A 13,329-nucleotide genomic window follows, 5' to 3' on the forward strand; every position below is an offset into this window, starting at 1 on the left:
CCAAAGATCAGCATTTATCTAAACTTAAGAAAGCTTTGTAACATTATACACTATACCATTCAAAATTCAGTATAATTTTTTTTTGTAAAAGAAATTATAGAAATTAATACTTTTATTTAGCAAGGATGCTTTAAATTGATCAAAAGTGATGATAAAAACGTATAATGTTACAAAAGATTTCTATTTCAGATAAATGCTGTTCTTCTAAACTTTTTATTCATCAAAAAAACTTGAAAAAAATTCTACTCAGCTGTTTTTAGCATCATAATAATAATAATAATAATAATAATAATAATAAATGTTTTTTGAGCAGAAAACCAGAATATTAGAATGATTTCTGACGGATCATGTGACTGGAGTAATGATGCTAAAAATTCAGCTTTGCAATCACGGGAATAAATTTCATTAAAATATATTCAAATAGAAAACAGTTATTTTAAATAGTAAAAATATTTCAAGATTTTACTGTTTTGCTGTACTTTGGATAAAATAAATGCAGACTTGGTGAGCAGAAGAGACTTTTTAAAAAAAAAAACAAAAAAAAAAAAACTTTTGACTGGTAGTGTATAACTGAAACAAATGTCTAAGCTTTTAAAATATTTTATTTCAGCTACAGTTTATTTTCTTTCCAGTAACAAAAATGTGGTTACAAGTTTGATAAGTGGTTTAATTTTATGGCTGCGACCACAATCTAAACTTTTTTCAATTTTTGTTTAATTTAACTTAGTATTACAATAACTAAAATACAAATAAAAAAGTAATAATAATAATAATAAAAACTACACAAAAAATATGTATGTATATATATATATATATATATATATATATATATATATATATATATATACACAATCATTCTAATTCTAAGTTTTAACAAAAACTACAATAGAGTACCAACGATACAAAAATAACACTGGTTGTTGGATATCCAAACAGGTAACAACTCTAGGAACACATTGTAGCCATTTTTTTTTCATAATTACGGCAACATAAAAATTGTCATACGTCACACCTCTGTTTATTTTATGCTTTGAGTGCTTTAGGTAAGTACTTAAAGTATATTGCTCCTTAAAGTAATATAAAACTTACCCCATATGCTTCAGGACCAAAGAGCCAGTCGTCTGGACAAACTGGTATTTGGTTCCATACACAAATGCTGTCTCCATCAAAGCTCGGTGCTCTATCCCAACAAAAAAAAAAAAAAAAAAAAAAAAAAAAAAAAAAAACGCACACACAAGAGATATATAATATTGTTTCATTCCAACCAAGACAATGGACTATAGATAAAATAGAGATTGTACCTGGAAGGCCAAGCACTGGTATGTGACCGACCACAATGTCACTGTTTTGTTTGGCAGTGCTCTCCACACGCAGCAGCTCAGCAGGTGTGTGCACATAACGGACCTCATTGAAGAGGACAGAGCTGGATGGAGGAAATTAAGGGCACATTCAAAGGTCAAGGTCATCATTTTAGTTCCATCAGGCAGAAATATGCACATCTTTAAATACTGGTACAACTGAAAAATTAAGATGAACTCACAAAAGGACATGAGAAACAATTGCGTTGACGTCAAATACAGTATCAATGTCGAAACTCCTCAGGACCTCAGAGCCTCTGAAATGATAAAAAAAAAAAAGACCAAAAGTTATATAACATCTCATATAATTAATATAATTATGAAAACGAACCATTTTTACACTTTCTTGTCTCATTTACGCTACCAGTCAAAAGTTTGTGAACTGTAAGATTATGTAGTGTGTTTTTTTTAAAAGAAGTCTCTTCTGTTCACCAAACCTGCATTTATTTGAAGTACAGCAAAAACAGTAAAATTTTTAAATGTTTACTATTTAAAATAACCGTTTTCTATTTGACTATATTTTAAAATGTAATTTATTCCTGTGATTTCAAAGCTGATTTTTAGCATCATTACACCAGAAATACCTTCAGAAATTATTCCAATATTCTGATTTGCTGATTATTGAACAGCAAATCAGCATATTAGAATGATTTCTGAAGGATCATGTGACACTGAAGACTGGAGTAATGATGCTGAAAATGTAGCTTTGATCACAGGAATAAATTACATTTTAAAATATATTTAAATAGAAAGGTGTTATTTTAAATAGTAAAAATATTTCACAATATTACTGCTTTTACTGTATCTCTGATCAAATAAATTCAGGCTTGGTGAGCAGAAGAGACTTCTTTAAAAAAACTTTAAAAAACTTTTGACTGGTAGTGTATTTTTTTTATATGTTCCTATTCATTTTCACTTTAGTTGTTTTTCTTTTTACTTTGAAATTTAAATTTTTGAACTTTTTGACATTTAAATCTTCATTTGAAAAGTAATGCATATAGAATGATATGAGGGTAAAGTTTATAAACTTATACCTGAACAGATATGCCTTGGTCATTAGCTCTTCTCCTGTGCAGTAGTTTGGTATAGCATCTTTTGAACAGTTCACCTGTAAAAACAATCAGTTATTCAAGCTGATATTACTGCAGTATAGATCACCATCACATACTACATAACTAGATATCGGAAAGCTCCTTCTGCTGACATTCTGATTCAGCTCTATGATGAGATCTGAAATTAGATTTTGCTCACCTTTACAACAGATATCCCATAGTCCTCAAGGGCATCAGCTGACATCTCAAGCTGCTCCATGAACAGTTTGATGGTTGGATTGACTGCAAGAAGAACTAAAGCTTATGTAATAGTCTATGAACTTTAAAAATTAACTTTTCAAAGTTTCTTGACACCTCAAATCCATTGATTCAGCAAATACACTGATGTGCTGATCTGAGAATTGACTCTTGCTTAGCTTTGCACATTATTATAACCGCTCTGCAATCGTCTGCAACACATTTATCAAAGTCTCACCGTGATTTCCAAAGTATACAAAGGACGTCTTCCCTGCGTGCATCCTCTCCGTGAAGCTCTGGCTCGAATCTTCTATCAGTTTGGAGGAACATTGCTCTGCTGTTAGGCTAAATAAAATCGCAATCAAATAGATGATGCACATGGTGTCTTTTATCACGTTATGGCCCTTTAAATTAGTTCATATTAAGGATGAGCCCAGTAAAAACTGGTGCACAACGAATATATCTATATTCAATCAAAACAACTCGCTTGGGCTGTGCTACTAAATGCGTCAGGCATAACCTAACTAATTGGGCAGCCTATAAAAATAATATATATAGTCATTTTGACAATATAAATCCACTAGGTTAATGAATGCCGTTCAATAAGTACTGAAAACCTACATCCTCAAACACTAAGACAACATGCGCAAACGTTTTCCAATCAAATTTGTGAGGCGGGTTCAACGGTGAGCTAAACACCAATCAGAAAGCTCAAAATACAAAGCAGAACCACTGAGAAAACCAATGAAAATTAAGTAGGCGGAAGGTTCGGTGAAACGCCTGTCATTTTGGCTCGAATCTAACTGGATTTTTCTATTCACCGCTTTTTCAGTTGAGAGCCAAGATGGCGACTAAAGCGCGTTGGTTTCTAGCTTCGTCCTATTGGCCAATACGTGGGGCCCGAGCGTGGTCGCTGTCTACATTTAATAATCGCTTTTTTCAGAGTTGTTTTTCTTTGCTCGGAGGGAGCTGCCTTGCAGAGATTTGGGTATTTTCCCTATACTTGTTTCTTATTCCTTTCTTATAAAACATACAAGAATCCACGGCATGCATAAGCCACAGCTTAACATATTGTACACCCTTCAATTAATAAACATTAAGTAATTATCTAATTATTTATATATGCACACTGTTATGTTAGTAATTAAGTAATTAAAATCAATTCGTACTAATTTAACCACTGCATGTTTACAAAAACAACATGCGCAAACGTCCAAGCATTGTTGAAAACAACAATGCCCATACTCTTGAAAATTAAAAACGTAGAGGACCAGAGGCAGGACACCTAAAAGACAACTGATTGGTTTCTCAAAAAAAGTAGGCGGCGATGTAAATCGGTTTTCGCCGAACGTACTTGAAAAGTCTATCATTTTGGCTCGAATGCAACAGAAATTTTCCATTCAGCGCTATTCAAACGAGAGCCAACATGGCGACACACTCGCGTCAGATTCTAGTCTTTTCCCATTGGCCAGTGGGCGGGGCCAAAGCCACAACGCTAGCCAGCTGATCGCCTTTTTCTAGCGCTAGAGTTGGTTTTTCTTAGCTCGGAGGGAGCTGCCTTGCAGAGATTGGGGGACTCTGCAGTTTTTTTTAATTGTTTGTTTTTCACATTTGGTTATAAACATCCAAGAATTTGCTTTAAAGTTTATTCCATACGACAAGAAGTTGGGGCAGCAGCAGTTTTGTATTTTCAGCTTATATGTCATGTGTAATTAAGTTTGACGTTTTTCCAATTCTCCTAATTTCAAAACGTCTGCATGAAAAGTTAAATGGAAAAGGAAAACGGTAGAGCGTTCTGGATAAGTCGACGTGATAGCGAGCATCCCGTCGATATGTTGTTTTTACTAGAAAACCAGGTCAGTGTCAATGTTTGGACGGACTCATCCTCCTCCTCCTCATCATCATCATCCTCAGCCGAACTGATCCAAGCTGCGGTTCCCCCGTCCGTTCAGCTCGGTCTCACGGTTCTCTACACGGTTTTGTATTCGCTGCTCTTCGTGTTTGTTTACCTGCAGCTCTGGTTGATTCTGCACTACGGACACAAGCGCTTCAGCTACCAGAGTGTTTTTCTCTTTCTGTGTTTGCTCTGGTCGGCATTGAGGACGACACTTTTCTCTTTCTACTTTAAAAATGTTGTTCAAGCAAACCAGCTTCAGCCTTTGCCGTTTTGGCTCCTGTATTGTTTTCCAGTCTGCCTGCAGTTCTTCACCCTGTGTCTGCTCAACCTTTATTTTGCTCAGGTAAGTCTCACTTTGCTATTTCCCCAATTTGTTTTTGTTAACACATCTTCAAAATGCGTCTTTATGACATGTAATATGTTATACAGAGATAATACGAGTCCTTTTGCATGTAGTTAAATTGCCATTTCCATGCAACTCACATCTGAGTGGGTCCCTCCCACCAAATGTGTTTACTTCATGTGACTGACTTGGAACTTCATGCTGTAATTGCGATTAAAAGCACCGTCATGTTGTCACACAGGCAAATTATGTTGTTTCAAACATTTCGAGACATTCATCATGTTCATGATACTGGGACAAGAGCACAGCTGGAGGTCATCAGTTTCTGCTCAAGCCCCTCTGCTTGGCCACAACAGTGCAGTTCACAGGACAGTCTGAATGAGGTCTATTATTGCCACTTTTGGTCCATCCTTCCACCCTTTGTAAAGTCTTGGCCGTCTGTGAATGCATAACCTCATCATGCAGGGGGTGAAATATTGTTCATCTCCTCTCCGAAGCTTTATGCACTGGAGAGCAGAACATCACAGGCCTCTATGCTGGAAAAGAAACAACTACTTAGTTCACCAAAAATTAACATATTTTCATATCGGTCCAAAGCTGTTTGATTTGATGTATTCTGTAGACCAGAAAAACAGATGTTTAGAAGTATGTCCATGCTGCTCTGTTCCATACAGAGAAAGTGAATGGTGACCAAGGGCTGTCAAGCCCCAAAAAGGAGAATAAAAGCAACATAATTTGCACTATATTCCAAGTCTTTTGATGTTATATATGTTGGTTTTGTGATAGAAACTGATATAAATGGTTAAGCTACAGGCATTCCTGTAGTTCAAAAAGTACAGTATATTATTTGCAATGTCACGAGTTTAATTCTCAGTGCATTTAAGTCACATTACTGAACATCTAAAATCTCCTGTGTGATTTGAATATGCACTTATATGTGACCCTGACCCACAAAACCAGCCATAAGGCTACATTCTTTGAAATTAAGATTTATACATCATCTGAATAAATAAGCTTTCCATTGATGTATGGTTTAGGATAGGTTAATATTTGGCTGAGATACAACTATTTGAAAATCTGGAATCTGAGGGTACAAAAAAATCTAAATATTGAGAAAATCACCTTTAAAGTTGTCCAAATGAAGTACTTAGCAATGCATATTACTAATCAAAAATTAAGTTTTGATGTATTTACGGTAGGAAATTTACAATATCTCTTAATGAAACATGATCTTTACTGAATATCCTAATGATTTTTGGCATAAAAGAAAAATCGATAATTCTGACCCATAAAATGTATTTCTGGCTATTGCTACAAATATACCCATACTGCTTATGACTGGTTTGGGGGTTTAGGGTCACGTATGTCTTAATGCACCATATTTGAGTAGACGCAAACGTGAATGAGATGTTCAGAACTGCATACAAGCTGTATTAAATACATTTATGCTGTTTTATTGTCATTTTTTAAGCTTGAAAAGCCCCTGCACACCATTCATTTTCTTTTTATGAAAAAGAGAAGTGTCATTCTGATAAACTTCTCTTTTTTTGTTTTTCATAAGTAAGAGCGGCCCTTTAAAAGACAGTAATCTAAGTATCTAATCAATGAGAGGGTAGTTTATAATGTTTGTTTGCTCTGGAGGTTTTGTTTTACACATAACTGTTGTTGATTTGACTCTAATTTGGAAGAAAAGTGCATATGAGATTCTCATTATTATTCATGTCCCAAACTCAACAAATGTGCGCTTTGCCCTTTCCGTTCTGTCTGACATCACCCCGCTCTGATATGAATCTAACCTTGCTTATATTGCATTTTATTTCGGCCGTAGTCAGCACATAGAGCTGTGGCACAATCAAACCTGACTGACAGGCCCTGCAGTCTTGTTAGATTTATTGACAGCTTTGTTTTATGCAAGCACTGTTTATGCCTGTCTACAGCCTTTCCCCTTACACCCACATTAAGTTGCGGAGGGTTGCTCGAGAGAGCTGGTCTTTGTTTGTGCGTATTCCTCGGGAGCTATTTGAGATGTGGGCATCGTACCGACACTGCCTGAACAGCGCGAGTTGGCATTTGAAGGTGCGAGCCAATCAGAGGCACCTGCTGCAACAGCATTACATCACCCTGCTCAATCCTGTACTATTCCAGGCACAACAAAAGGGGTGTGCAGCATTCTGTTCTGAGAACAGCCACCGCACAGACAAAGACGCCGAGCACCCCGACTCGCCGAAAAACAAAATCACATCGGTGGGGTACTGTAGCCGTATGGGGTATATATCCGAGTGGGTCGTTTGTGTGGCCGTAAATACTGTGTTGAGTTTTAGGGCTCTGTTCACTAATTTGTGACCTAATGACCACTGTTTGCCCCACATTAATTTTTCTTGGTAATTGGATGTAGCGATTGATGTCTCATGCTAGTTGCTGCAAAAACAGGTTAGCTGTGTCTCATCATATGGCATTTTTTATCATAACTATTTTTTAAATAATTTATGTGATTCTTATATATTTGTTATTTTTTTTAAAGAGGTTTATATATATATTTAGATATACTATTTTAAGGTTTATATATCATTTAATATATATATAACTATATTTTAATATATTATATATATATATTTAATATATATATAACTATATAATAAAAAAAAATATATATATATATATATATATATATATATATTATAGTAATGATAAAATAAAACATTTATATAATTTAATAATTATATATTAAAAAATATATCTATCTAATCTATCTATCTAAAAGCAGCATTATGCATAATATATCTGTAAAAAAACATGCACACAAATATTGTATTCAGTAAACTATTTATTAAAAAAAATAGATTTTTTTTTTTAAATATTAGATTAGATTTAATATGTGTAATATTAATATGCATTACTACATTTTATATATATATATATTCTCTTTAGGGGAATGAAATGGCAACACCGTAAATAATGCATTTTATTCTTTGCAAGTGTTGGGTCGTATTTCACGGTTTTCGTATCTGTTCTTCCTCTGTCTTCCAGTTCCCTGAGGTGGCACCAAAGTGATGACCAATTAATTTTTCAAATTACACTTTCAGCAACTCTTGTGCAGGAAACAAATTAAAGGCGTGCGTACTGTGAACGCCAACTGTTTACGTGAAGCAGAAACTCCCCCATGAATCACATGTGTGATTTCTGCATGTAGGTGTGTGAGTGTGATGCATCACATGAGACCTCATCAGCAAAGCCCTGCAAAGAAAATAGATGGGTCATTTTTTACTCTCAGATGTTTTTTTTTTTTGCTGTTAATGCAGTTGGTGGCACGATGTCGGCAGTTTTGGGTGCAGTCTGGGTGTTTTTAATAATTTTATATAGTACATTAAATTTGTCTTTTTTCCCTTAATTTATAAAAATCCAGTACCTTTACCAAAAGTCCTGTTTAAGGTAATACACTTGACAGAGGCATCCTGGTGGGTTTAAAAGCAGAAATGTGCAGCTTGTAGTTTTGTTAAAGCACTTATCTTATTATTATGTTTTTTTCTGGTTAATAATAGCACTGCTGGTGTTAACACTTCTGAACATAGATTTTTCTTATGTAATCAACCCCTTTCTATTATTCTTGTGCATATAATGCAGAAGATTCAGCTTGTCGGCTCTACATGGTCATGATAACAGGAGTTGAAAAACTGGCAGTGTTTTTTAAAATCTTTTATGCTCACCAACGCTGCATTTGTTTAATCAAAATATGGTAAAACAATATTATTTTTTAAATAATATTACATTTGAAAATATCGGTTTCCTATTTTAACATATTTTAAAAATGCTATTTATTCCTGTGATGGCAAAGCTGAATTTTCTGCATCATTACTCCAGTCTTTAGTGTCACATGATCCTTCAGAAATCATTCTGATTTGCTGATTTGGTACTCAGTTTTGCATTATCAGTGTTGAAAATGGTTGTGCTGCTTAATATTTTTGAGGAATAGTAAAATAAAAAAAAAAGTATAAAAATTACTGATTTTGAACAGTAGTGTGTCATGTATAAGAACTAATAGCTACATGCACTACCAGTCAAAAGTTTTTAAACAGTAAGATTTTTAATGTTTTTTTTTTCTCTTCTGCTCACCAAGCAAAAGCAGTAAAATTTTGAAATATTTTTAGTATTTAAAATAACTTATTTGAATATATTTTAAAATATAATTTGTTCCTGTGATCAAAGCTATTTTCAAATCAGAATATTAGAATGATTTCTGAAGGATCATGTGACTGGAGTGATGCTAAAAATTCAGCTTTGAAATCACAGAAAAAAATTACATTTTAAAATATATTAAAATAGAAAGGAGTTGTTTTAAATAGTAAAAATATTTCAAAATTTTACTGTTTTTGTTGTGCTTTGGATCAAATAAATGCAGGCTTGGTGAGCAGAAGGATTCTTTAAAAAAAAAAAAATAATTACAAATCTTACTGTTCAGAAACATTTGACTGGTAGTGTATTTCAATGTTTGTTCATCAACATTTCATTACATCATAGACTTTAAATGTAAGTGCTAAATGATAAATCCAAACCATGCTTCAGTAAAGCTTAACCTATTTTGAATCCATTCACATGAATATATAGATTTCAGTCACAATAAACAGCAGCGCAGTGAAATTTCCAACTCAGAAAAGTAGTTATGAAACATGGTGCAATGGAAAGAAGTTTCCTGCAATACGGCTGCATACGTTCGCTTATTTAATCAAATGTTCTGTACTATTTAATGTAGTTTTCAAAGAATGACATCCTTGATGTTGCTAATGTCAGGCCTAATGTCATCTCTTGACCATAACAGTAGCTGGGCTTGACATTTCTTCACATATAACACGTCAAAACACAGATTCATGGCTTGTTTCTACAGCACGTATAAGCCGAGAGAATCTTATTAATTCAGTTTGTCGAGGAATCTTTATAATGGGCAGCCAAACAGAGGCATCACCCCCGCACAGCTACGGCTTACTGGAATGTTGTTTTCTTATTCCACACTCACCCTCTTTCTCCTTGTAAACCATCCATGATATGCAAGTTTGGTGTAGATCGTTATGCCATGTTCCTCCTCCTCCAGTACTCATATTTGAGACCAGGTCACATGATCGGGCTCAGTAACAGAAACAAGCCACCTGATTTGTTTAACAAACTTAGGCACCTGTTTGAGCTGTTCATTGGCCATAAATCACATTTCGCCCTTTGACAGCTGACTTGGAGAAGTTTAGGTTGGAATTTGTTTTCGGCGAATGATTTTAGCAGTTGTGCTGTTGTGTCAGGAGAGGTTCGGGACGGCTGTTGTTAATCTGTAACTAGGCCACAGTTTCTTTGGCAGGGATCTCTAGGTACTGTAGACCTGCTTGTCATGTACAGGGAAGAAGTGGGTAACGAGAACAGTCCACAAGAGCATTGAAGGAAAACAGCCGTTTAATCCTCCTTCCTAAATTAGCCGCTTGTTTGTTTGTGGTAAATACAGTTGTTGTTTCTCGACATGAGTGGGCTGAATTTGACTCATATACTGTCACTATCTTAAAGGAGCCATGTTGTACTCCTTTGTGCATTGTTTTTCCCTGATGCCCACTAGTTAGTCATGGTGTCTTGTACCGAAAATAGTTAACGCTTTTATAAATAACCATTCTCCTTTAGTACTAAACACACCATTTTAGCTACTATACCTTTAAGACAATGTATGTTATGTAAAGAATAATTGACAACTGGCCGTTGCATTACTTTCTAATAATTCACACCCAAGGTGGTGGTGAGACCACGACCTTGGGTGTGCGTTGTTTTCAAATGGACCAGTCAGTTATTCCGCTTATACTACAGTTACCACACCTTAAGACGTTGTACAGGTATTGCATTTCAAGACACTTGTCCGGTTTTGTGCTTAAAACGCTTCAGTGCATAGGATTAATTTCTTAATTTCAGCCTATGCCTCTATTGCCAATTCCAAAATGTCATTTTAGACCTAGAGCGGTTGACAGTAATGCTATTGATAGTTGTTAATGCAGTTATGAGAGAGAGATTAAGTGTGTGTGAATTACCTGAGTCTGTTTGTTTCTCAACAGTGTTTGGTAGCAGAGTCTCTGCTAATAACGAAACTACAAAATTCGTCTGCTTCAAAATTGCTGTTATTACTTCACTAGTGAGAAATGACAAGTATCTTTTAAGTTGCTAAACTGTTTTACTGATAAAATCGTCAGTGCAGTGCTGATAACACGTTTCTGTGCATATGTGTGTTTCTTTGTATGCAAGTGTGTGTCAGTCTTGTATGCGTGTGCGTTTGGGAGAGAGCGGAAGAAAGGGACTATTTGCTTTCTGTACAAAATAAAATGTAATGTTGTGGCAAAAACATGGAAATAATTTATTTTTATCTAGTTGTTTACTGTATTTAATTACTTGGTCAGTGTCATTGTGGGTGTTGGTTATTTTGCTGTTGTAAGCTGTAAGGATTTTTTTTAAATTATGAATAATGAAAACGTTTGGCAAAGTGATATGGACATGTAATGTGATCAAGACCTGTCTGGAACTACTTTCGCTGTGCATTTCCCTTAAAATAGTTGCACACCTTTAGATTGTTCGCCGACCAGTCAGATTTGAGCATTCAGTTACAAGTATTATTATTAACATCAATGTATTTAGATATAAATACGTTATAGGTTGTGAATGGCTCACCTATGAATTTGTAAGAATTTCATGTTTTTTAAAGAAGCCTATTATGCTCACCAAGGGTGCATTTGTGATTTTTTTTAAAAAAAATAAATCAATCAGTCAATTCATGTTTATTTGTGTAGCGCTTTTCACAATACAAATCACTGCAGAGCAGCTTCACAGAAAATTCAAGTTTTTACAGTTCAAAATATTACAGTCCCCTTTCAGAATCTGCAATATGTTCATTATTTTACCAAAATAAGAGGGATCATACAAAATGCATGTTGTTGTTTTTTTTGTACTGACCTGAATAAGATATTTCACATAAAATGTTTACATATAGTCCACAAGAGAAAATAATAGTTGAAATCATAAAAAACGAGACGGTTCAAAAGTTTACATATACTTGATTCTTAATACTGTGTTGTTTCCTGAATCATCCACAGCTGTTTTTTTTTGTTTAGTGATAGTTGTTCATGAGTCCCTTGTTTGTCCTGAACAGTTAAACTGCCCACTGTTCTTTAGAAAAATCCTTCAGGGTCCCACAAATGCTTTGGTTTTCCAGTATTTTTGTGTATATGAACCCTTTCCAAAAATGACTGTATGATTTTGAGATCCATCTTTTTACACTGAGGACAACTGAGGGACTCATATGCAACTATTACAGAAGTTTAAAACAGAGAAAAGGAAAGAAAAAACATGCATTGCTGGGGCGTGAAAACTTTTTGAATTTGAAGATCGGGGTAAATTTAACTTATTTTGTCTTCTGGGAAACATGTAACTGTCTTTTGTAGCCTCTGATGGACAGTACTAAATGAAAAGAAAAAAGATATTTAGGCAAGATAAGAAAAATGTACACATCTACATTCTTTTCAAAAGTTTTAACCCCCTTGTGGATCATTCAGGTAAGAACACTGTATTAAGAATCAAGGGTATGAAAACTTTTGAAAAGGTAATTTTTAAAAATAAATTCAGCCATTATTTTCTCTTGTAGACTATATGTAAACATTTTATGTGAAATATCTTATTCAGGTTAGTACTAAATAAACAATAACATGCATTTTGTATGATCCTTCTTATTTTGGTAAGATAATTAACAAAAACTGTATAGATTTGTAATTAATTTATGAGTATGTCATGATCTATTAGTGACGAACGCAGCACTAAGATCAAGTAAAACCAGCAATGAGACACAGCCTTGGTCTGATACAGGAAGCAAGTCACTTGTAATTTTAACAAGTGGAGTTTCTATGCCATGATGGGGCCTGAAACCAAATCAGTGAATCAGTAAAACTAGTAACATTGTGAAATATTATGACAGTTTAAAGTGGCAAGTTTCTATTTTAATATTTTAGTGTCATGATCCTTCAGAAATTATTTTTATATGCTGATTTGGACATTTTTCAGGATTGTTTGAATAGAAAATGGAAAAAAAACAGCATTTATTTAATATGATCTTTTTGTAGCAACGTAAAAGTGTTTACTGTCACTATTGATCAATGTAATGCTTAATTTTTGGGTAAAAGTGTTTATTTATTAAAAGGAAAAAATCCTAACCCAAACAGGGTCCACAAAATTAACAAAATGTAATATAAAATCTACATTTTAGGAGTACATTAGCATATCAAATAGCCTAAAAGCTGCTCAAGTACAAAGCCACAAACCTATTTTGATTTCACGTGGTCTATTAAGTATTTGTTTATCTAGTGTCATGTTATCTAGTGTCTTTTTTTTACGCTGTGTGTTGACAAAGCTCATGTGGCATCACGTGAAAGTGTAACCTTTATG

General features: G+C 34.3%; 2 protein-coding genes across 4 annotated transcripts in view; one reads left to right on the forward strand and one right to left on the reverse strand.

The window, feature by feature from the left end:
• txndc16 (thioredoxin domain containing 16) overlaps nucleotides 1–3,757 on the reverse strand; it is a 34,247-nt gene extending 30,490 nt beyond the window's left edge. Inside the window, exons 1-6 of one of the 2 annotated variants that reach the window (XM_051132573.1) lie at nucleotides 2,886–3,756; nucleotides 2,610–2,692; nucleotides 2,393–2,466; nucleotides 1,541–1,615; nucleotides 1,302–1,423; nucleotides 1,090–1,180 (exon numbers count right to left, since the gene is read on the reverse strand). In XM_051132573.1, coding sequence (XP_050988530.1) covers nucleotides 1,090–1,180; nucleotides 1,302–1,423; nucleotides 1,541–1,615; nucleotides 2,393–2,466; nucleotides 2,610–2,692; nucleotides 2,886–3,027 — 587 coding nt within the window. In that variant the 5' untranslated portion in view covers nucleotides 3,028–3,756. Of the gene's footprint in view, nucleotides 1–1,089; nucleotides 1,181–1,301; nucleotides 1,424–1,540; nucleotides 1,616–2,392; nucleotides 2,467–2,609; nucleotides 2,693–2,885 lie in introns of both variants that reach the window. The other variant, XM_051132574.1, reaches the window with a different exon arrangement.
• A 237-nt stretch (nucleotides 3,758–3,994) lies between these two features.
• Nucleotides 3,995–13,329, forward strand: part of gpr137c (G protein-coupled receptor 137c) — a 29,897-nt gene continuing 20,562 nt past the window's right edge. Inside the window, exon 1 of one of the 2 annotated variants that reach the window (XM_051132579.1) lies at nucleotides 3,995–4,887. In XM_051132579.1, the coding sequence (XP_050988536.1) occupies nucleotides 4,417–4,887 (471 nt within the window). In that variant the 5' untranslated portion in view covers nucleotides 3,995–4,416. The remainder of the gene's footprint in view (nucleotides 4,888–13,329) is intronic. The other variant, XM_051132578.1, reaches the window with a different exon arrangement.

This window comes from Labeo rohita, chromosome 17 (assembly GCF_022985175.1).
Source record: "Labeo rohita strain BAU-BD-2019 chromosome 17, IGBB_LRoh.1.0, whole genome shotgun sequence".
NCBI lineage: Eukaryota > Metazoa > Chordata > Actinopteri > Cypriniformes > Cyprinidae > Labeo > Labeo rohita.